Source organism: Procambarus clarkii, unplaced genomic scaffold, assembly GCF_040958095.1.
Source record: "Procambarus clarkii isolate CNS0578487 unplaced genomic scaffold, FALCON_Pclarkii_2.0 HiC_scaffold_1229, whole genome shotgun sequence".
Taxonomy (NCBI): Eukaryota; Metazoa; Arthropoda; class Malacostraca; order Decapoda; family Cambaridae; genus Procambarus; species Procambarus clarkii.
This window is the reverse complement of record NW_027190258.1, coordinates 1-25000: the sequence shown is the minus strand read 5'-3', so window position 1 is coordinate 25000 and position 25000 is coordinate 1. Positions and strand designations below refer to the sequence as shown.

Here is a 25000-nt window from a genome sequence, read left to right as displayed (position 1 = left end):
AGGGTGGGGGCCCTGGGGGATCTCTTTACTAGAATGGAATATTCCATCCCCCCAGCCTTTGCCACAGATCCTGTAGGTCTTCTAAGCAACTTTAGAGAACTATTCTCTAACGAAATAGAGAATTACATGAATTCTCTGGCGGGTCATGGCAAATTTACTTCATCATTGAAACTCCTCCTTGAAGTGAAGGTTACACTTTTAAAACAAGGTCTCACAGAAGATGATGACTATAGGGAACACTTCATAACGACACCTGCTAGGCTGGTAACTCTTGAGGAGGTGGGTGATCTTATTGATAGCTGGGTGAGTTATATGATTACACGTCTGGAGGATCTCCTTTCAGAAACAGAGGGGAGTGGTTTTATATTATTTAATGTTGATTTCCTCAAAATCGTTATCTGTAATGGTAGTGTAAGGTCAGTTTTGGGGGATTATGTCCCTTATCCCCCTTTTTAAGGGCGCGACATGAGGTCTTCAACCCAAACCCCAATGGTAACAATGGAACATGCATTATTCAATGCATTGCCGCTTTTCGGGCGTCACAACAAGGATGGAAATGGAAACGTATAGGAAGACTTGTAGAGTCTCACTCTAGGGTTAGGAAAATGGTCAAATACGAGCAATTATCTTTCCCTCTCGCATGGGAGGATATCTCTAAATTGGAAAATAGGAATAAACTCTCCATTTTTTTGTATTCAATTCACAAACATACAGACGCTGGCTATCACGTCTCTCTTTGTCGTCGAGGTAGCAGACAGTACTCAGACATAGTTCCATTATTATTATTGGGGGAGTCTCATGTAAGTCTTATTAAAGACAATAAGTTTTTGCGGAACTTTACCCGCAGCCACAGGCGAAAGACAGTCTTCTGTAGAAGCTGTCTTTCTGAATATCAAAATTCTAGTGAGCTGTTTCACCATTCTGTTTCCTGCGACATCATGCAGAAAATGATTTATCCCCAGGAGGGGGACACCCTTCATTTTAAAAATACAGGGAAAGGTTACCCCCCTTCCCATGTAGCTTATTTCGATTTCGAGTGTGTCCTAAGCACTGAGGATTGTCTAGGTTCTGTTACAGCCATACATAGGCCTATAGCATACAGCTATATAATTGTTGATAGGAACCACTCCGTCATTGATAAATTTACTTATTTTGGGGGGGATAGCGTCACTCATTTCATGGAGCGAGTTGCCACCAAATGGGAAATTATCAGATCCACCCTACCCAAATATGAAATAGACATGTCTCTTGAGGATATGGTTCATTTTAGGAGACAGACTCACTGTCAGTTTTGTGAGGAGGTATTTATACCCACCAATTTCAAGGTTCAACATCATGATCACCTTAGGAAAAAACTCAATTATATTGGAGCTCTATGTAATTACTGCAACCTCCGCCACAAGAATGCTCTAGAGAGTTTAGTCCTAATTGCCCACAATATGTCTTATGACATGGGCTTAATTTTGAGGGAGTTTGCCATGGGTTCAAATATTAAGAGCAATATCCTCATGAGGCAGGGGACTAAATATCTTAAGGTAGAAATAGGCAACCTTAAATTTCTTGATTCACTGGCTTTTATTACGGGCAGTCTTTCGTCCCTAGCAAAAACCCGCATTGATTCAGGCAGCCCCTTAACATTCACTCACTCAATGATAGAAGGTTTACCCGAAGAGAGTCACCACCTACTCTTAAAGGGTAAGCAGTTTTTCCCTTATGAATATGCCACAAAAATCAGCTGCTTTAATGATGCAACACTCCCCCCTATTGAAATGTTTTACAGCTCCCTAAACAAATCAACCATCACTTTGGAAGAATATAGACATTCTGAATTAGTATGGGAGGCTACAGGATATGAGTCATTAAAGGATTATCTCCTTATTTATTTAAGGTGTGATGTCGGTTTACTGGCTGACATTTTTACTCACCATAGGGTAATTCTAAATGATATATTTTCCTTAGAGATGACTCACTACTGTAGCCTTCCGGGTTACTCCTATGATTGCTTCTTGAAAAGTAGCAAAATATCGTTGGAGTTAAGTGCAGATGTGACGTTGCACAATCTCATATCACAAAACATACGAGGGGGTTTTACAACTGCAGTTAGGAGTTATGCCAGAGCTAACAACCGCTATGTCAACCCATCTTTTAACCCCCAGGAGGATAGGTCTTCTTTCTTACTATACTTAGACTTCAACTCCCTTTACGGGAGTTGTATGACTAAGAAATTACCCTATGGTGGTCTAAGAAGGTTGTCATCTGATGAGATGAACTCCTTCATTAGCGAAGGGAAGATAATGACAGAACAGCCATTCTCTTCTAACAAAGGGTACTGGCTATTAATTGACACCAAACACATAAGACCTGAAATAGCTAGACTAACAGACGATCTACCCCTTTGTTTACACCATAGGGGAATAAGTATGGAGGATATCTCACCATTTAGTAGGGGACTTCTAGAAACAAACAACATTACAAACCTTCCTAAAAAAAAATATTAAGTTGGAAGGGGATCATCTCCCCAAGAAACATTATTTCATATCTCTACACCTCTTACAGTTATTTATTGAGATAGGTCTTGAAGTAGGGGCTATTCATGCCATTTATGAGTTCCGCCAGTCTGATTTTATGGCAGAATTTGTTAACACCAACGTTAACAATAGAAATGCTTCCACCAGTAACGATAGGAAAACACTCTTCAAATTACTGACGAACAGTGTTTTTGGTAAAACACTACTGAACCCAGCCCATTATGCCATTGATACCAAACTAGTGACTTCAGCTAGGGTCTTTTTACGAGAGGTGAAGAATCCTCGCTTTAAACGTATGGTGCATTTAGGTGACAATAAATTATTGTCTGTCAGTTCCAGACCATTCATTAAAATTACTCATCCTAATTACATTGGGTTCCAGATTCTTGAGCTAGCAAAATACAGTTTGTACCATTTTTGGTACAGGGTACTTAAGAACCACTATTCAGATAGGGCAGCACTGATATACAGCGATACAGACAGTTTCATCTTCAGTTTAATGACTGAAGATGTCTTTAACGAGATGGGGAAAGAACCCCTTAGATCATGGATCGATACCAGTAACTTCCCTGAAACTCACCCCTTGTATGATCCTTCTAAAAAGGGTGTTTTAGGTCTTTTAAAGTCATAGGTTTCAGATAGACACATCCTTGAAGTTGTAGCTCTCAAGCCCAAAATGTATAGTTTGCTGTTGCACAACAATTCAAATTCCATTGCCGCTAAGGGTATCCCCCGCGCTGTGCAAAGATCTTTAACTCATAGACATTTTAAAGAAACCCTTCACAGTAATGCAGTAGTAAATACTTTCCAATACTACCAAATTAGGAATTTAGGACGGCAAATGGTCACCACCCATAATACTAAGAGGGGTTTAAGTGCATTTGATGATAAACACTCTTACTAAATAAATACAAAAGCCTAGACTATGGCCATCCAGACATACCACCTGACCCCCACCCATCCTCCTCAACCCAAGGGGTGACCGCTGGAAGTGAAAGTGATGACGTCATCGAGCCACAAGGGAAGGAAGGGCGACACCCTTCCAGTGAGAGTGAATGCTATGACGACAGTAGCCCCCTAGGAGAGGAAGAAGAACCACAACACCTCTTTCTCCCTCTGGATGATGACTCATCGTCATCATCACCCCAGGAGGGGGAGGAAGACCCCACAACAGACCTGTGGGCATGGAGGAGGGGTCTAGTTAGACAATATTATGGGGGGGAATTAGATTACGACTACGTTTAAGCCACTATGTACTTTTGTTAATATATTGTATAAAACAAGTGTTATTTCTTTTTCACCCACTTTTATTTTGAGTATATATATATCCTATATAGCTCCGGACATATATGCACATAGTCCTGGAGGGGCCATTCAGACTTGTTCGAATATATATAGCCTTAATTAGTCCTATATAATGACGTAGTGTTTAAACGGAGATACCCAGTGTAAGTGAAATATGGCGGGGGCGCACCGTAGACTACAATTTGAGGTGGGTCTATCTGTCACCCCGCCTCTGATTCCTTTGTCTGATAAGTACCCCCCATTGTTTGTGAAGTGCCCCTATCTGGCTCGGATTATACTACTACTACTGCTACCCTTCACTACCTCAACCCCCCACCAATGCCACCCTCCACTACCGCCACCCTCCACTATCGCAACCCTACACTACTGCCACCCTTTACTACCAGCACCCTCCACTCCTGCCACCCTCCAATACCCCCACCCTCCACTACCACCACCCTACACTACTGCCACCCTCCACTACTGCCACCCTCCACTACTGTCACCCTGCACTACCGCCACCCTCCACAACCTCAACCATCCACTACTGCCACCCTCCACTTCGACCAACATCCACTACTGCTACCTTTCACTTCTGCCACCCTCCACTTCTGCCACTCTCCAATACTGCCACCCTCCACTACTGCCACCCTCCACTACTGACACACTATACTACTGCCATCCTCCAATACTGCCACCCTCCACTACTGCCACCCACTACTACCACCACCCCTGCTTCCACCACCCTTCCCTACCACCACCCTCAACTACTGCCACTTTCTACTTCTGCCACCCTCCACTACCGCCACCCTCCACTATTGCCACCCTACACTACTGCCACCCTTTACTACCTCAACCCCCCACTACTGCCACCCACCGCTACCGCCACCCACCACTACCGCCACACTCCACTACGGCCACACTCCACTACCGCCACACTCCACTACCGCCACACTCCACTACCGCCACACTCCACTACCGCCACACTCCACTACCGCCACACTCCACTACCGCCACACTCCACTACCGCCACACTCCACTACCGCCACCCTCCACTACCGCCACCCTCCACTACCGCCACCCTCCACTACCGCCACCCTCCACTACCACCACCCTTCACTTCCACCACCCTCCACTACCGCCACCCTCCACTACCGCCACCCTCCACTACCGCCACCCTCCACTCCTGCCACCCTGCACTAACGGCACCCTCCACTACCGCTACCCTCCACTTCCGATACCCTCCACTACCGCCACCCTCCATTACCGCCACCCTCCACTACCGCCACCCTCTAACACCACCACCCTCCATTACTGCCATTCTCTTCTACTACCACCCTCCACTACTGCCATCCTCCACTATCACCACCCTCCCATACTGCCACCCTTCACTGCTGCCACCCTGCACTACCGCAGCCCTCCACTACCTCCAACCTCCACTACTGCCACCCTACACTACTAAGACCACCATCCACTACTGACACTATACTACTGCCACCCTCCACTACTACCACCCTCCATGACCACCACCCTCCACTACTGCGACCCTTCACTACTTCAACCCCCCCACTACTGCCACCCTCCACTACTGCCACCCTCCACTACCGCCACCCTCCACTACCGCCACCCTCCACTACCATTACCCTCCAGTACCACTACCCTCCACTGCCGCCACCTTCCACTACTGCCACCCTTCTCTACTGCCACCCTCCACTATCACTCCCCTTTATTACTGCCATCCTCTACTACTGCCACCCTCCACTACCACCACCCTCTACTACTGCCACCCTTCACTGCTGCCACCCTCCACTACTGCCACCCTCCACTACCGCCATCCTCGACTGCAGCCCCCCTCGACTGCTGCCACCCTCCACTACCACTACTCTCCACTACTGCCACCCTTCACTGCTGCCATCATCCACTACTGCCACCCTCCACTACGACCACCATCGACTACTGCCACCCTCCACTACTGCCACCCTCCACTACCGCCATCCTCGACTGCCGCCACCCTCCACTACCACCACCCTCCACTACTGCCACCATCCACTACTGCCACCCTCCACTACCGCCATCCTCGACTACCGCCACCCTCCACTACCGCCACCCTCCACTACGACCAACATCCTCTAATGCTACCCTCCCCTACTGCCACCCTCCACTACTGCCACTCTCCAATACTGCCACCCTCCACTACTGCCACCCTCCATGACTGCCACCCGCCACTATTGCCACCCTCCACTACTGCCACACTTCACTACTTTAACCCCTCACTACTGCCAACCTCCACTACTGCCACCCTCCACTACAGGCACCCTCAACTACCACCACCACCTTACACTACTGCAATCCTCCACTACTGCCACCCTTCACAACTGCCACCCTCCCCTACCACCACCCTCAACTGCCACCCTCTTCTACTGCCACCCTACACTGCTGTGGCTCTCTCCACTGCTGCCGCCTTGCACTACTGCCACCCTCCACTACTTCCACCTTCCACTGGCATCACTCTCCACTACTGCCACTTTCCACTACCTCCACCATCAACTACTGCTACCCCTCACCTACTGCCACCCTCCACTACTGACACACTATAGTACTGCCACCCTCCACTACTGCCACTCTCCACTACCGCCACCTTCCACTACTGCCAGCCTCCACTGCCAACACCCTACCCTACCACCACCCTCCACTACTGCAACCCTCCACTACTGCCACCCTCCACTACTGCCACCCTCCATTACCTGAGATGCATCATCTAACATAACGTGATTCCCTGGAAAACGACTCAATTGTTGAATGAACAACAAAGTTAAGATATAACAAGATGTAAGTAATTCGAGAAGTCTGAGTACTGTAGGTACTATAGCAATTTCATTGCTTATTATATGTGAATGTCCATCCATCGCTTCTATCAAGTTTAGAAATACTCACTCATTGTTGGTGTTTAGGGAGGTAAATGAAGCTAATTACGAAACTAGCTTTCACAATGACATTTGGTGGTTGGTCGCTTTGCAAATTATAGTAGATTCTATATCAATTTTATTCGTTATTTTACGTGAATGAATGAATGTGTGCCTGCATACATTGCCTAAATAAAGTATGTAAATATACGTCGGTGGTGTTTAGAGGGGTGAATGAATCATTTGAAATCTAATTAGGAAACTAGCATTCAAATGGAGAGGGGGGAGAGTGCAGGTGCGGTTGAACTTGGGTGGGTTCTGGGTTTCGTTGACGTATATATTATAGGTGAATGTGTGCATCGAATGCTGGATTGAAGTATATAAATACACATTGTTAGTGTGTATTGAGGTAAATGATGGATTGTAAAGCTAATCTAGACACTAGAATTCACTTTGAGGCTAGTGGCGGGCAAGTGTGGAAGTGGCAAACGATCGTTGAGCTGGCGTGTAAGACCGCACCACAGCAACACCTCCCTCCATCTCACCTCGAATTTCGTCATTATTACGCATTGGTACATTCCAGCAATGGTAAATTAAATAGATAAACGTCTAATCTTGATGTATGTATGTATGAATATAATTTCGCCGTCAGAGCCGACTAAGGAATTCCGAGTGATATACACACACACTCCTCCCTCCCTCACTCACAAGGGAGAGTGAGTAATTCTGTAAAAAAAAAGAAGAGCATGCCAACAATGGGTAACTATTATAGTTAGGTTCTCGATCATAGTAAACCCGTTGATTTAGAGTTGATTTGCACAATGACCACGTCATATTAGATGCCATTTAAATAGCAAATCCAGTTCTCCACTAAACGCAGACACAAGCCTAACACTATTCAACCCATCTCTACCAGCCTTTTCATAACAAACCACTAAGCTACCTAAACCAGTTTCCACACTTATATAAATAGAGAAAAACTTCACCCTATATAACCTATCTCAGAAAAGAAAAGAAAATCAATTAATATTGCACCAACTGGCAACCCCCCATTCATAAAATCAACTTCTTTCTTTCCAAACCATCGTATTTGCTCACATAATCTTCAATCAAAAGATATTAAATGATATTACTCAACTTCTTTCTCCTTCCTTCCTTCCTTCCTTCCTTCCTTCCTTCCTTCCTTCCTTCTTTCCTTCCTCTAACTCGTTGCAGTTGTTTAGCTTCGACCCATCAAACCCGGACTCGACTGACTCACTTCTGCTGCTCGTTCCAAGGCTTTTTCCTCATACGATGCTGGCTGGTGTGAAATAATTACTGCAAATCAAATTAACACGATTCATTAATGAACATAACCAATTAACATCATCGTCTCCTACTTGATTTTGACTAGTTGATAGGGTTGTTTTTGGTCTCCCCGAAGGGAGTGGACCGATCCCAGAGGTACTGCAATACCGGGCCGATCCGCGGCAAAGGTGGAGCAAGCTCCTAGCACTTTGCCATGTTGCAAAAATCAGTTTAATATCGAGGATCCCACATGGGGATCGTATCAGATATTAAGCTGATAAGAACAGATTATTTGTTTATTGAATAATGTTACAGGAGTTGTACATAATGCCTTGTGACAATTCCCACAGAGGGCTGCATATGGAAATTTTACAATGGAACTCATAATAATGCAAATTCCTGAAACAAACAGCATAGACATATTCTGAAAGAAATGGCATGGTCCTGCAAGAGATAGCACAAATAAATGGAAATCAATACTGCCGGGCGCCGGTCACGTGTTCGATGTAGATCATCCTCGACCATCGAATCGTATCGGTGACGCAGAGCTTCCTGAAGAGCTTCTGGTACTTCTTGGAGGCGAGCCTGTTCATCAACTTGTCATTCCTCGGATCGTACGAGCCTAGTGAGCCCATGACGAAGGCGTGGACAGTAACCTGCTTGTAGGTCCGTCTCAGCGCAGCTGCAATCGGCGCATATTTCTGCTCCTTTCGCAGCCTGGCTTCATCCAGGGAGGCTTCGCCGTTCTCGAAGGGGCACGTCACGTCGACGAGGAGGACTTCTCCATTCTTCTCGAGGACGATGTCCGGCCGTAGGTTGCTGTCGATGCCAGGGATCTGCTGATTCGCCGTGATGACCTTCCAGAATCGTCCTTCAGCAGCTTTCACGATCCGTTGAACTAGTGCATTGTGGCGCTTGTTCATGGGGTTGGACAGCCTCATGCAGTGGTTAAGAACATGTGGTAGAGTCTCGTTTGGGTTCCTGCAACGCCTGCAACGTTTGTCAGAGTTAACATTGAAGCGCCTTGCTCCATTGAGGGGGAGGAGATTATGCCTAGCCCTGTGGATGAACCTCCAGTCTGCGAAGGTAGTGAATGCTCCGTCGTAGATGAAGGAGGACGAGGCTCGGACTTTTGCGACTTGCTTCATCACTTTTCCTTGGTCCGGCTTGTCCTGCAGGCGTTCGTCTCTGAGTCCACGATGGTGATTGCGGATGTTCCTTGCCACGAGTCTTCTCTCCTTCTTTGTCATGGTCCGTTCCCCGCATGTTAGTGCTAACTCTTCGCCGTCGGCAGACCATTTCGTGTCTAGTCTTGCTGATGCATTTCTTGCTCTGGACCAGACTGTTTCGTGATCAGTCGGCCGCTGAGCCATTGCTTCCTTGGACAGGTATTGGCAGACATTCACTAATGTAGCGTCTTCTCGTAGTCTCCGGGTCACGACCTTGGTGCAGTCCTCTCTCGCGATGTTTCTTGTGTCTTGGTCCGGCGTAGTAAGAAGTTTGAAGGCCGAATCAATCACAAACACGTCTGAGTCCTCTGCAGCAAGGGGGATTCCACAGGAGCCTGCCGCTGCGCTGCCATATTGGTAGTCATTTGTAGCTCGGGTCGGGAGATAGAGTGTTGACTTGATTAATTTCCTTAGATGATCATCAAGCTCCTGCCAGTCTCCCTTCCTCAGCTGCCACGTTCTCATGGCGAATACCGTCGTGGGGAATACAAAGGTCTTTAGAGCATCAATCCTTTGCCAGGGCGCCAACTTGCTGGTCAGTATGGCTTCCCCCAGCTTCTTGAATTCGTCAATTGCTGTAGAATTTGGCAGTAGGTGGAATCCTACTGGCCGGCCAAGGAACTTAGTTTCTTCGCCGTTTCTACGGCAGTTGATGTTCGTCTCGCCGATGTTGAAGGTCGTATTTCTCATTCCCCTTGGCTGTCTCCCAGACATATGCATAGAGGAGCATTTTCTGGGGTTTAGAGCCAGTCTCAGGTCCCCACAGGTCGCCGTTGTGACGTCCAGGAGGCTCTGTAGACCTGCTTCAGTTCTGGCCAGCAGTGTGATGTCATCTGCATAGGCCAGGCAGGGGTGTTTGAAGTCAGGATCGGTATCAAGGCCAGTTGCAATGGCCGTTCGTAAGATAGGTTCAATTGCAATATTGAACAAGAGCCCACTGATAGGGCAGCCTTGGCGGACTCCACAGTGCACATGAATGACGTTCGTTTCACCATCGGCCGTCATGATCCTCGTAGAGTTGTCCCTTGTGCTGCTCTGGACGACGTCGATGAAGGCTTGTCCTGCACCCATCCGGCGGAGGGAGGCGTCGATCAGCTCGGCTGGCACTGATCCAAACGCGTTCGTCAGGTCCAGCGACGCAATGTAGACGTCACTGTTTCCTCCTCGTGCTTCGTCAAGGTAGTGCTGGAGGATGAAGTTGTGCTCCAGCACGCCGTCCGTTGGCATAAACCCCTTCTGGGCGTTGCAAAGTGCATTGTTGTGCACGATCCAGCTTTTCAGACGGGCAGCCAAGCACCCTGTGTACAGTTTGTATATGGTACGACACAAGGCGATTGGGCGCCAGTTGGTGATGGCTTCAGGGTCCCCATCTTTCGGGATCAGGATAGTTCGCGATGTTTTCCACGACTGGGGTATTCACTTGTGGTGCAGGCAGATGTTGAATATTGCTGTGAGAACCTTGCACTCTGGGTCGACTTGTTGCCAGTGTCGGTACGTTATTCTGTCGTCACCCGGTGCAGTGTTCTCTGATTTTGACAATCTAATTTCCACTTTGCCCTCCCTAAACGCAGCCACGTTGAGTTCTGCACGATCGTCTGGCGGTTCAGGGATTGCTTGTAGTGCTTGGGGGTCGTCTAGTGCTGGCCTGGGGGTCGTCTAGTGCTGGCCTGGGCGCCAGCATCTCTGTGAAGTACTTCTCAACGTCCTCGCTCGAGATTTCACATCTTGCACTCTCCCCGGCGGTGATAAGTCGGACTGCTCACCTCCTGTTGTTCCTATAGAGGCGCTGGATCGATTTACAGTCATTTACATCGATCACTGGGGGTGCTTGCCGTTCCCCGTCAGTCCGAATGCGGAAGCGTGCGTGTACTACTTCAGTGATTTCTTCAAGGAGGCGGGTGAAGCCCTCCCAGTCAGGGGTCCGGAGGAGGGCTAGTAGGGGGTCGTAAAACACCTCTAGCACCCATTCTTGTGCTGCGTCGTTGGTGTGACGCTGCAGTGGCTCTCCTGGGATCTCATGATCATGGTGGGGCGAAGCATCAACATCTTCATTGTCAGAGTTGTTGGTGCTGGTTGCTGGAGAAGCTGGGTCACCCCCATCGTCATTGTCTGGCTCAGGGGGGTAGGTGAGGGCATGTCTGGGAAGGGTATCACCGTCACAACAGATGAGAGCGGGTGAGCTCTCTGTGGTTGCCTAAGCCGGGGTGGTGACAGGGCCGGTGAGGGTATTGGGCTGTTGGGCGTCGGAGATAAGCTGGCTGGGGTGAATATCAGTGGTGCAGGCGCCTCAGCAGAGCTGGAGATGACAGCAGGGGCCGGGTCGTCAGGGCTGGGTGTTGGTACTTGGCCAGGGTGTCGTCGTCCGTCGTCTGGTGGTGGGTCAGGCTGTCGTTGCACCCTGTCTAGTGCAGGCTGCCTGGCCGCTCGGCGGGCTTCTCTGGTTGCTTGACGGGAGTGCATTTCCCTGTGGCTCATTATGCCAATTTTGGAATTGCACGAGAACCCACAGCCGCGGGCATCGCACTGGAACGACAAGGGGCAGTCGTCCAGGGTCCTAGCAGCCCGAATTTCTCGTAGGCGGGCACAGGTGTGGGTCGTTGGTCGTTTTCGTAGGGTTGAGCTGCAGCCGGCGCATTTGTATATTAATTCTGAAATGCGGAGCCCATGGCCACCCTCCAGGTGTCGTTGCAACGACACACGCTGGCTGGTCTACGCCTGTGATAAGTGGACGTGGGCGCAGGGCGTTTCTGTGCACTTAGTGTCTAGGGAGTGGGAACAAGATGGTGAGGGCTTCCCCTCGTCTCTGCGGCTGCTGGTCAGGGCTAGGTTCGTTGTCGTTGTCGTCGTTCCCCCTGAGGGCTGGTGGCGCCCCTTGAGGGGCCTCTGGGGTGTTGTCGTTTCCTGCTGGGGCTGATGAGGCCGATGAGGCCTGGGAGCGACTGTCGTCATCACTGCTGGTGCCAGTCTCTCTTGCTATATAGCGGAAGACGAATCTCTGGTTCCTCTGCCTGTGAATGTTAACGTCGTCCCAGAAGTCAACGTCGTTGTCTGCATTTGTGTTAGAAGCAGTATTGTCGCTGGTCCGACCCCCAAAATAGTCTCCTGAACCGTGACTGGCCGGGCGTCGTCGCTGGGGTCGGCCCGAGTAGGGGATGTGTTGGTATTGCCAGGGCCAGCCCTTAAGGGCTCATTGTAGGCACCAGCCCTTAAGGGCTCGTTGAGGGAGCCAGCCCCAGGGCTAGTGTCGCTGAAGCCGACCCCCGGGTTTGCGTCGCTGGTGCCGACCCCCGGGCTTGCGTCGCTGGTGCCGACCCCCAGTTCCATGTCGCCAGCCAACCCTGGTTGTGAGCTGGATCTCAAGTGGGAAGCGCCGGCGCCTATCCCATGGGCTGACATGCTTTCGTCACTGAAGCCGACCCCAGATGCAAAACTATAGAACGGCTTCCTGGGTGGAGTCGTCCTCGATGTCATCATGTTGGTGTCGTCCTCGGGGCTGGTAGCGTCATGGGTCAGCCTCCCAGTGGTGTCCTCCTGGTTGGTGCCACTCGGGTCGACCCCACCCAGGGCCAGCCTTCCAAGACTGACCTCAGAGCGGGGGAGTAAGGTCCTCCTCGAGGCCGCCTCGCCAAGGGCGACCCCGGTATCGTCGTCGCCGGTATCGTCGTGGGTCAGCCTCACAGCGCTGACCCCCTTGTCCTCATCTCGGGTGTCGACCCCACCCGGAGCCAGCTTCACAGGACTGACCCCAGGGTGGGGGAGTTTGGTCCTCCTCGAGGCCGCCTCGCCAAGGGCGACCTCGGCACAGCCGTCGTCATTAGAAGCGTCATCCTTGTCTCGAGCGTCGACCCCACCCGGAGCCAGCCTCACAGAACTGACCCCAGAGTGGGGGAGTGAGGTCCTCCTCGAGGCCGCCTCGCCAAGGGCGACCCCGGTGGTGCTAGTGGAGTCATAGGGTGGCCTTATATTCACACCCTCACCTCGTGCGTCGACCCCACCCTGAGCCAGCCTCACAGGACTGACCCCAAAGTGGGGGAGTATGGTCCTCCTCGAGGCCGCCTCGCCAAGGGCGACCCCGGTGTTGTCTGTAGAGTCACAGGCTGGTCTCACAGTGCTGACCGTCCCGTTCCCATCTCTGGCGTCGACCCCACCCGGAGCCAGCCTCACAGGACTGACCCCAGGGTGGGGGAGTATGGTCCTCCTCGAGGCCGCCTCGCCAAGGGCGACCCCGGTGTTGTCGGCAGCGTCACGGGCCATCCTTACAGTGTCGACCTCCATGGCTCTACCTCTCGTGTCGACCCCACCCTGGGCCAGTCTCACAGGACTGACCCCAGGGCGAGGGAGTATGGTCCTCCTCGAGGCCGCCTCGCCAAGGGCGACCCCGGTGTTGTCGGCAGCATTACGGGCCAGCCTCGAGGTTCCACCTCTCGCGTCGACCTTACCCTGAGCCAGCCTCACAGGACTGACCCCAGGGCGGGGGAGTAAGGTCCTCCTCGAGGCTGCCTCGCCAAGGGCGACCTCGGTGTTGTCTACAGGATGGGCCAGCCTCACATCGTTGACCCCCGCGTTTCTGCTCCCAGCGTCGACCCCACCCCGAGCCAGCCTCCCAAGACTGACCCCAGAGTGGGGGAGTATGGTCCTCCTTGAGGCCGCCTCGCCAAGGGCGACCTCATGACCAGCGGTCGTCGTCATCCACGTGGTCGATTCGTCTAAGTCGATCACCAGACAGTCGTCACTGGAGTCGTCCCTGGAATCGTCATCTTCCACTTTCACATCGATGGGGTCAGGGCAGGCAGTCGTCTTCGAGTCGTGGTCCATCTTGAGCACTGAGGCCGACTCACCAAGGTCGACCTCGGGTCCCACCGTCGTCGCTGGTCCATCTTTCAGGCGGCCAGTGTGGTGTCAGTACTGTGGGTTGTGTTTGTGGGCAGCGACCTGGGTTGCCGCCTGCAGGGTTTGGTCCTCCTCCACCCATGGGACCGTCAGCCTTGAAGGCCGTCGCGGATCCATCACAAGTGATAGAAGCACGAGGCCGTGACTGGGACAGAGACAGACATTGACTATGTTGCCCCATTAACTCCGAAAAACGGGCGTGCGGACGACAACACAATCAATGTGAACATAGTCTATGTTCATCCTCCAGCACCTGGCTCAAGGCACAGATGTGGAGGAAAACAGAGTCTATGGTCTCTCCTTCAGGCGACTGGCCCCGGACAAGCCAGCCCCTGAAGGTCGACGGCAATCACGGGGGACTTGCCGTCTTGCCAGCCACTATGTAAAGTTTGAGGAGCTTGCTCCCCCCTTTACCAGTGATCGGTTCTGGGCTAACTCCCAAATCCGCCACTAGATGGCTGGACGGTCGGTGTTGGTGGAAGCGCGCTCGCTGATTGGACCGGCCCTTTAACTCCATACCCGGAGGGGAAGTTCGTGCGGACAACGACACAATCTATGCAAGCATAAATTGAGTTTCCCTCCGAGCTCCTTGAGCCTTGTACAAGGCAGAAGCTCAGAGAGAAACGCAATTTAATGCGTTTCCCACCAAAAGACTGGCCCCGGACAAGCCAGTCGGTGGAGGTGGACAGCAAGCCGTGAGGCTTGCTGTCTCACCGGTGGAGGCGGATGGGCGATGCGGCGACCCAATTCCTTCCCCCTACAGGTAGTTTTAAGACTACCAGGATCGCTAAAGTGTAGATTATACTATCCCTTTAACCCCTTGCGGACGTGCGGACGATAGTACAGTACTACACTTTGATCTTAGCCAAAAGGCCGAGAAGCGATAGGATGCATGGTTGCTCTGCAACACCAGGCAACAATTGCGGCTAGAAACCACGTAGCGAGTTTCAATTGCAAAAGGGCATGTGATTATCGTTGAGTAATATTCGAATTCAAGCATACATATAAACGCCATGCAGTAAAGGCTTTAACCATTTCTTACCTGATCAATGAATTTATATATATATGCAAATTCATGATATTACATGGTTTCATTCATGAGTAGTGAATATGTAACTGGCGGCAAAGTGGTAAACAGACTCGCGTGGCGTTTCACGAATTCGCTCCTGGCCAGGGAGTATAGCGCTTAACTCTAATACATAAACCTCCATTTGTCATGTGTCTTAAGGTAGCTACAGCTTTTGAAAAGTACAATAACGAATTAAAAGTGCAAGGGGCCTGTTACGCCAACGCTCGTCAAAAAATATAAATAGGAGACGTTCTCTCTCTGATACCATAACAGAAAACGAACAGCACTATTACGCGCCAACTATTCCATTTTTGTATATATATCACGACTTTTTCACATCTAACACTTTGCTTGATACATCGTTTTCATAAACCGGAGACGAGGCGAAGCGAGGCAGGGCTGGGTGGCGAGAGGCTAGAGGCTAGAGGCTAGAGGCTAGAGGCGAGAGGCGAGAGGCGAGAGGCGAGAGACGAGAGACGAGAGACGAGAGACGAGAGACGAGAGACGAGAGACGAGAGACTAGAGACTAGAGACTAGAGACGAGAGACGAGAGACGAGAGACTAGAGACTAGAGACTAGAGACTAGAGACTAGAGACGAGAGACGAGAGACGAGAGACGAGAGACGTGACGTGACGCCATGCCATGCCATGCCATGCCATGCCATTCAATGCCTTGTGATTCAATACCATGCAGTTCAATGCGATGCGATGCAATTCACATGCGATTCGATGCCATGCGAGGCGAGGCGATGCATCATCTAACATAACGTGATTCCCTGGAAAACGACTCTGTTGTTGAATGAACAACAAAGTTAAGATATAAGAAGATGTAAGTAATTCGAGAAGTCTGAGTACTGTAGGTACTATAGCAAATTCATTGCTTAATATATGTGAATGTGTAAGGAATCCATCCATCGCTTTTACCGAGTATACAAATACTCGCTCATTGTTGGTGTTTAGGGAGGTAAATGAAGTATTGCAAAGCTAATTACGAAACTAGCTTTCACAATGACACATTTGGTGGTTGGTCGCTTTGCAAATTATAGTAGATTCTATATCAATTTTATTCGTTATTTTACGTGAATGAATGAATGAATGAATGAATGAATGAATGAATGAATGAATGTGTGCCTGCTTACATTGCCTAAATAAAATATGTAAATATACAGACGGTGGTGGCGTTTAGAGAGGTGAATGAATCATTTGAAATCTAATTAGGAAACAAGCATTCAAATGGAGAGGGGCGAGAGTGCAGGTGCGCTTGAACTTGGGTGGGTTCTGGGTTTCTTTGACGTATATATTATAGGTGAATGCGTGCATCGAATGCTCGATTGAAGTATATAAATACACATTGTTAGTGTGTATTGAGGTAAATGATGGATTGTAAAGCTAATCAAGACACTAGAATTCACTTTGAGGCTAGTGGCCGACTGGCAAGCGTGGAAGTGGCAAACGATCGTTGAGTTGCCGTGTAAGAGCACACCAAAGCAACACCTCCCTCCCTCCATCTCAACTCGAATTTCGTCTTTATTACGCATTGGTACAGTGCAGCAATGGTAAATTAAATAGATAAACGTCTAATCTTGATGTGTGTGTGAATATAATTTCGCCGTCAAAGCCGACTAAGGAATTCCGAGTGATATACACACCACTCCACCCTCACTCACAAGGGAGAGTGAGTAAGTAATTTCGTAAAAAAAAGAGAAGAGCATGCCAACAATGGGTAACTATTATAGTTAGGTTCTCGATCATAGTAAACCCGTTGATTTAGAGTTGATTTGCACAATGACTACGTCATATTAGATGCCATTTAAATACCAAATCCAGTTCTCCACTAAATGCAGACACAAGTCTAACACTATTCAACCCATCTCTACCAGCCTTTTCATAACAAACCACTAAGCTACCTAAACCAGTTTCCACACTTATATAAATAGAGAAAAACTTCACCCTATATAACCTATCTCAGAAAACAAACAAAATCAATTAAAATTGCACTAACTGGCAACCCCCCATTCATAAAATCAACTTCTTTCCTTCCACACCAACCATCGTATTTCTTTGCTCGCACATAATCTTTAATCTAAAGTTATTAAATGATATTACTCACCTCACTCTCCTTCTTTCTCCTTCTTTCTCCTTCCTTCCTTCCTTCCTTCCTTCCTTCCTTCCTTCCTTCCTTCCTTCCTTCCTTCCTTCCTTCCTTCCTTCTCTCTAACTCGTTGCAGTTGTTCAGCTTCGACCCATCAAACCCGGACTCGACTGACTCACTTCTGCTGCTCGTTCCAAGGCTTTTTCCTCATACGATGTTGGCTGGTGTGAAGTAATTACTGCAATTCAAATTAACACGATTCATTAATGTACATAACCAATTAACATCATCGTCTCCTACTTGATTTTGACTAGTTGATAGGGTTGTTTTTGGTCTCCCCGAAGGGAGTGGACCGATCCCAGAGGTACTGCAATACCGGGCCGATCCGCGGCAAAGGTGGAGCAAGCTCCTAGCACTTTGCCATGTTGCAAAAATCAGTTTAATATCGAGGATCCCACATGGGGATCGTATCAGATATTAAGCTGATAAGAACAGATTATTTGTTTATTGAATAATGTTACAGGAGTTGTACATAATGCCTTGTGACAATTCCCACAGAGGGCTGCATATGGAAATTTTACAATGGAACTCATAATAATGCAAATTCCTGAAACAAACAGCATAGACATATTCTGAAAGAAATGGCATGGTCCTGCAAGAGATAGCACAAATAAATGGAAATCAATACTGCCGGGCGCCGGTCACGTGTTCGATGTAGATCATCCTCGACCATCGAATCGTATCGGTGACGCAGAGCTTCCTGAAGAGCTTCTGGTACTTCTTGGAGGCGAGCCTGTTCATCAACTTGTCATTCCTCGGATCGTACGAGCCTAGTGAGCCCATGACGAAGGCGTGGACAGTAACCTGCTTGTAGGTCCGTCTCAGCGCAGCTGCAATCGGCGCATATTTCTGCTCCTTTCGCAGCCTGGCTTCATCCAGGGAGGCTTCGCCGTTCTCGAAGGGGCACGTCACGTCGACGAGGAGGACTTCTCCATTCTTCTCGAGGACGATGTCCGGCCGTAGGTTGCTGTCGATGCCAGGGATCTGCTGATTCGCCGTGATGACCTTCCAGAATCGTCCTTCAGCAGCTTTCACGATCCGTTGAACTAGTGCATTGTGGCGCTTGTTCATGGGGTTGGACAGCCTCATGCAGTGGTTAAGAACATGTGGTAGAGTCTCGTTTGGGTTCCTGCAACGCCTGCAACGTTTGTCAGAGTTAACATTGAAGCGCCTTGCTCCATTGAGGGGGAGGAGATTATGCCTAGCCCTGTGGATGAACCTCCAGTCTGCGAAGGTAGTGAATGCTCCGTCGTAGATGAAGGAGGACGAGGCTCGGACTTTTGCGACTTGCTTCATCACTTTTCCTTGGTCCGGCTTGTCCTGCAGGCGTTCGTCTCTGAGTCCACGATGGTGATTGCGGATGTTCCTTGCCACGAGTCTTCTCTCCTTCTTTGTCATGGTCCGTTCCCCGCATGTTAGTGCTAACTCTTCGCCGTCGGCAGACCATTTCGTGTCTAGTCTTGCTGATGCATTTCTTGCTCTGGACCAGACTGTTTCGTGATCAGTCGGCCGCTGAGCCATTGCTTCCTTGGACAGGTATTGGCAGACATTCACTAATGTAGCGTCTTCTCGTAGTCTCCGGGTCACGACCTTGGTGCAGTCCTCTCTCGCGATGTTTCTTGTGTCTTGGTCCGGCGTAGTAAGAAGTTTGAAGGCCGAATCAATCACAAACACGTCTGAGTCCTCTGCAGCAAGGGGGATTCCACAGGAGCCTGCCGCTGCGCTGCCATATTGGTAGTCATTTGTAGCTCGGGTCGGGAGATAGAGTGTTGACTTGATTAATTTCCTTAGATGATCATCAAGCTCCTGCCAGTCTCCCTTCCTCAGCTGCCACGTTCTCATGGCGAATACCGTCGTGGGGAATACAAAGGTCTTTAGAGCATCAATCCTTTGCCAGGGCGCCAACTTGCTGGTCAGTATGGCTTCCCCCAGCTTCTTGAATTCGTCAATTGCTGTAGAATTTGGCAGTAGGTGGAATCCTACTGGCCGGCCAAGGAACTTAGTTTCTTCGCCGTTTCTACGGCAGTTGATGTTCGTCTCGCCGATGTTGAAGGTCGTATTTCTCATTCCCCTTGGCTGTCTCCCAGACATATGCATAGAGGAGCATTTTCTGGGGTTTAGAGCCAGTCTCAGGTCCCCACAGGTCGCCCCACAGGTCCAGGAGGCTCTGTAGACCTGCTTCAGTTCTGGCCAGCAGTGTGATGTCATCTGCATAGGCCAGGCAGGGGTGTTTGAAGTCAGGATCGGTATCAAGGCCAGTTGCAATGGCCGTTCGTAAGATAGGTTCAATTGCAATATTGAACAAGAGCCCACTGATAGGGCAGCCTTGGCGGACTCCACAGTGCACATGAATGACGTTCGTTTCACCATCGGCCGTCATGATCCTCGTAGAGTTGTCCCTTGTGCTGCTCTGGACGACGTCGATGAAGGCTTGTCCTGCACCCATCCGGCGGAGGGAGGCGTCGATCAGCTCGGCTGGCACTGATCCAAACGCGTTCGTCAGGTCCAGCGACGCAATGTAGACGTCACTGTTTCCTCCTCGTGCTTCGTCAAGGTAGTGCTGGAGGATGAAGTTGTGCTCCAGCACGCCGTCCGTTGGCATAAACCCCTTCTGGGCGTTGCAAAGTGCATTGTTGTGCACGATCCAGCTTTTCAGACGGGCAGCCAAGCACCCTGTGTACAGTTTGTATATGGTACGACACAAGGCGATTGGGCGCCAGTTGGTGATGGCTTCAGGGTCCCCATCTTTCGGGATCAGGATAGTTCGCGATGTTTTCCACGACTGGGGTATTCACTTGTGGTGCAGGCAGATGTTGAATATTGCTGTGAGAACCTTGCACTCTGGGTCGACTTGTTGCCAGTGTCGGTACGTTATTCTGTCGTCACCCGGTGCAGTGTTCTCTGATTTTGACAATCTAATTTCCACTTTGCCCTCCCTAAACGCAGCCACGTTGAGTTCTGCACGATCGTCTGGCGGTTCAGGGATTGCTTGTAGTGCTTGGGGGTCGTCTAGTGCTGGCCTGGGGGTCGTCTAGTGCTGGCCTGGGCGCCAGCATCTCTGTGAAGTACTTCTCAACGTCCTCGCTCGAGATTTCACATCTTGCACTCTCCCCGGCGGTGATAAGTCGGACTGCTCACCTCCTGTTGTTCCTATAGAGGCGCTGGATCGATTTACAGTCATTTACATCGATCACTGGGGGTGCTTGCCGTTCCCCGTCAGTCCGAATGCGGAAGCGTGCGTGTACTACTTCAGTGATTTCTTCAAGGAGGCGGGTGAAGCCCTCCCAGTCAGGGGTCCGGAGGAGGGCTAGTAGGGGGTCGTAAAACACCTCTAGCACCCATTCTTGTGCTGCGTCGTTGGTGTGACGCTGCAGTGGCTCTCCTGGGATCTCATGATCATGGTGGGGCGAAGCATCAACATCTTCATTGTCAGAGTTGTTGGTGCTGGTTGCTGGAGAAGCTGGGTCACCCCCATCGTCATTGTCTGGCTCAGGGGGGTAGGTGAGGGCATGTCTGGGAAGGGTATCACCGTCACAACAGGTGAGAGCGGGTGAGCTCTCTGTGGTTGCCTAAGCCGGGGTGGTGACAGGGCCGGTGAGGGTATTGGGCTGTTGGGCGTCGGAGATAAGCTGGCTGGGGTGAATATCAGTGGTGCAGGCGCCTCAGCAGAGCTGGAGATGACAGCAGGGGCCGGGTCGTCAGGGCTGGGTGTTGGTACTTGGCCAGGGTGTCGTCGTCCGTCGTCTGGTGGTGGGTCAGGCTGTCGTTGCACCCTGTCTAGTGCAGGCTGCCTGGCCGCTCGGCGGGCTTCTCTGGTTGCTTGACGGGAGTGCATTTCCCTGTGGCTCATTATGCCAATTTTGGAATTGCACGAGAACCCACAGCCGCGGGCATCGCACTGGAACGACAAGGGGCAGTCGTCCAGGGTCCTAGCAGCCCGAATTTCTCGTAGGGCGGGCACAGGTGTGGGTCGTTGGTCGTTTTCGTAGGGTTGAGCTGCAGCCGGCGCATTTGTATATTAATTCTGAAATGCGGAGCCCATGGCCACCCTCCAGGTGTCGTTGCAACGACACACGCTGGCTGGTCCACGCCTGTGATAAGTGGACGTGGGCGCAGGGCGTTTCTGTGCACTTAGTGTCTAGGGAGTGGGAACAAGATGGTGAGGGCTTCCCCTCGTCTCTGCGGCTGCTGGTCAGGGCTAGGTTCGTTGTCGTTGTCGTCGTTCCCCCTGAGGGCTGGTGGCGCCCCTTGAGGGGCCTCTGGGGTGTTGTCGTTTCCTGCTGGGGCTGATGAGGCCTGGGAGCGACTGTCGTCATCACTGCTGGTGCCAGAGTCTCTTGCTATATGGCGGAAGACGAATCTCTGGTTCCTCTGCCTGTGAATGTTAACGTCGTCCCAGAAGTCAACGTCGTTGTCTGCATTTGTGTTAGAAGCAGTATTGTCGCTGGTCCGACCCCCAAAATAGTCTCCTGAACCGTGACTGGCCGGGCGTCGTCGCTGGGGTCGGCCTGAGTAGGGGATGTGTTGGTATTGCCAGGGCCAGCCCTTAAGGGCTCATTGTAGGCACCAGCCCTTAAGGGCTCGTTGAGGGAGCCAGCCCCAGGGCTAGTGTCGCTGAAGCCGACCCCCGGGTTTGCGTCGCTGGTGCCGACCCCCGGGCTTGCGTCGCTGGTGCCGACCCCCAGTTCCATGTCGCCAGCCAACCCTGGTCGTGAGCTGGATCTCAAGTGGGAAGCGCCGGCGCCTATCCCATGGGCTGACATGCTTTCGTCACTGAAGCCGACCCAAGATGCAAAACTATAGAACGGCTTCCTGGGTGGAGTCGTCCTCGATGTCATCATGTTGGTGTCGTCCTCGGGGCTGGTAGCGTCATGGGTCAGCCTCCCAGTGGTGTCCTCCTGGTTGGTGCCACTCGGGTCGACCCCACCCAGGGCCAGCCTTCCAAGACTGACCTCAGGCGGGGGAGTAAGGTCCTCCTCGAGGCCGCCTCGCCAAGGGCGACCCCGGTATCGTCGTCGCTGGTATCGTCGTGGGTCAGCCTCACAGCGCTGACCCCCTTGTCCTCATCTCGGGTGTCGACCCCACCCGGAGCCAGCCTCACAGGACTGACCCCAGGTGGGGGAGTGGTCCTCCTCGAGGCCGCCTCGCCAAGGGCGACCGGCACAGCCGTCGTCATTAGAAGCGTCATCCTTGTCTCGAGCGTCGACCCCACCCGAGCCAGCCTCACAGGACTGACCCCAAGTGGGGGAGTGAGGTCCTCCTCGAGGCCGCCTCGCCAAGGGCGACCCCGGTGGTGCTAGTGAGTCATAGGGTGGCTCATATTCACACCCTCCCTCGTGGCGTCGACCCCACCCGAGCCAGCCTCACAGGACTGACCCCAGTGGGGGAGTATGGTCCTCCTCGAGGCCGCCTCGCCAAGGGCGACCCCGGTGTTGTCTGTAGAGTCACAGGCTGGTCTCACAGTGCTGACCGTCCCGTTCCCATCTCTGGCGTCGACCCCACCCGGAGCCAGCCTCACAGGACTGACCCCAGGGTGGGGAGTATGGTCCTCCTCGAGGCCGCCTCGCCAAGGGCGACCCCGGTGTTGTCGGCAGCGTCACGGGCCATCCTTACAGTGTCGACCTCCATGGCTCTACCTCTCGTGTCGACCCCCCCTGGGCCAGTCTCACAGGACTGACCCCAGGGCGAGGGAGTATGGTCCTCCTCGAGGCCGCCTCGCCAAGGGCGACCCCGGTGTTGTCGGCAGCATTACGGGCCAGCCTCGAGGTTCCACCTCTCGCGTCGACCTTACCCTGAGCCAGCCTCACAGGACTGACCCCAGGGCGGGGGAGTAAGGTCCTCCTCGAGGCTGCCTCGCCAAGGGCGACCTCGGTGTTGTCTACAGGATGGGCCAGCCTCACATCGTTGACCCCCGCGTTTCTGCTCCCAGCGTCGACCCCACCCCGAGCCAGCCTCCCAGGACTGACCCCAGAGTGGGGGAGTATGGTCCTCCTTGAGGCCGCCTCGCCAAGGGCGACCTCATGACCAGCGGTCGTCGTCATCCACGTGGTCGATTCGTCTAAGTCGATCACCAGACAGTCGTCACTGGAGTCGTCCCTGGAATCGTCATCTTCCACTTTCACATCGATGGGGTCAGGGCAGGCAGTCGTCTTCGAGTCGTGGTCCATCTTGAGCACTGAGGCCGACTCACCAAGGTCGACCTCGGGTCCCACCGTCGTCGCTGGTCCATCTTTCAGGCGGCCAGTGTGGTGTCAGTACTGTGGGTTGTGTTTGTGGGCAGCGACCTGGGTTGCCGCCTGCAGGGTTTGGTCCTCCTCCACCCATGGGACCGTCAGCCTTGAAGGCCGTCGCGGATCCATCACAAGTGATAGAAGCACGAGGCCGTGACTGGGACAGAGACAGACATTGACTATGTTGCCCCATTAACTCCGAAAAACGGGCGTGCGGACGACAACACAATCAATGTGAACATAGTCTATGTTCATCCTCCAGCACCTGGCTCAAGGCACAGATGTGGAGGAAAACAGAGTCTATGGTCTCTCCTTCAGGCGACTGGCCCCGGACAAGCCAGCCCCTGAAGGTCGACGGCAATCACGGGGGACTTGCCGTCTTGCCAGCCACTATGTAAAGTTTGAGGAGCTTGCTCCCCCCTTTACCAGTGATCGGTTCTGGGCTAACTCCCAAATCCGCCACTAGATGGCTGGACGGTCGGTGTTGGTGGAAGCGCGCTCGCTGATTGGACCGGCCCTTTAACTCCATACCCGGAGGGGAAGTTCGTGCGGACAACGACACAATCTATGCAAGCATAAATTGAGTTTCCCTCCGAGCTCCTTGAGCCTTGTACAAGGCAGAAGCTCAGAGAGAAACGCAATTTAATGCGTTTCCCACCAAAAGACTGGCCCCGGACAAGCCAGTCGGTGGAGGTGGACAGCAAGCCGTGAGGCTTGCTGTCTCACCGGTGGAGGCGGATGGGCGATGCGGCGACCCAATTCCTTCCCCCTACAGGTAGTTTTAAGACTACCAGGATCGCTAAAGTGTAGATTATACTATCCCTTTAACCCCTTGCGGACGTGCGGACGATAGTACAGTACTACACTTTGATCTTAGCCAAAAGGCCGAGAAGCGATAGGATGCATGGTTGCTCTGCAACACCAGGCAACAATTGCGGCTAGAAACCACGTAGCGAGTTTCAATTGCAAAAGGGCATGTGATTATCGTTGAGTAATATTCGAATTCAAGCATACATATAAACGCCATGCAGTAAAGGCTTTAACCATTTCTTACCTGATCAATGAATTTATATATATATGCAAATTCATGATATTACATGGTTTCATTCATGAGTAGTGAATATGTAACTGGCGGCAAAGTGGTAAACAGACTCGCGTGGCGTTTCACGAATTCGCTCCTGGCCAGGGAGTATAGCGCTTAACTCTAATACATAAACCTCCATTTGTCATGTGTCTTAAGGTAGCTACAGCTTTTGAAAAGTACAATAACGAATTAAAAGTGCAAGGGGCCTGTTACGCCAACGCTCGTCAAAAATATAAATAGGAGACGTTCTCTCTCTGATACCATAACAGAAAACGAACAGCACTATTACGCGCCAACTATTCCATTTTTGTATATATATCACGACTTTTTCACATCTAACACTT

General features: G+C 51.4%; 1 protein-coding gene and 2 non-coding genes across 3 annotated transcripts; all 3 read right to left on the bottom strand.

Moving 5' to 3' along the window:
- Positions 1-8136: 8136 nt before the first annotated feature.
- LOC138362115 (U2 spliceosomal RNA) lies at positions 8137-8321 on the bottom strand. Its single transcript, XR_011227422.1, has one exon. It is a non-coding gene; the product is annotated as a U2 spliceosomal RNA (small nuclear RNA).
- Positions 8322-17624: 9303 nt separating this feature from the next.
- On the bottom strand, positions 17625-17809 carry LOC138362114 (U2 spliceosomal RNA). Its single transcript, XR_011227421.1, has one exon. It is a non-coding gene; the product is annotated as a U2 spliceosomal RNA (small nuclear RNA).
- Positions 17810-17963: 154 nt separating this feature from the next.
- LOC138362111 (uncharacterized) lies at positions 17964-19184 on the bottom strand. The gene has a single exon (XM_069320991.1). It carries the CDS (start codon positions 19182-19184, stop codon positions 17964-17966), a length of 1221 nt encoding a protein of 406 aa, XP_069177092.1.
- Positions 19185-25000: the final 5816 nt, after the last annotated feature.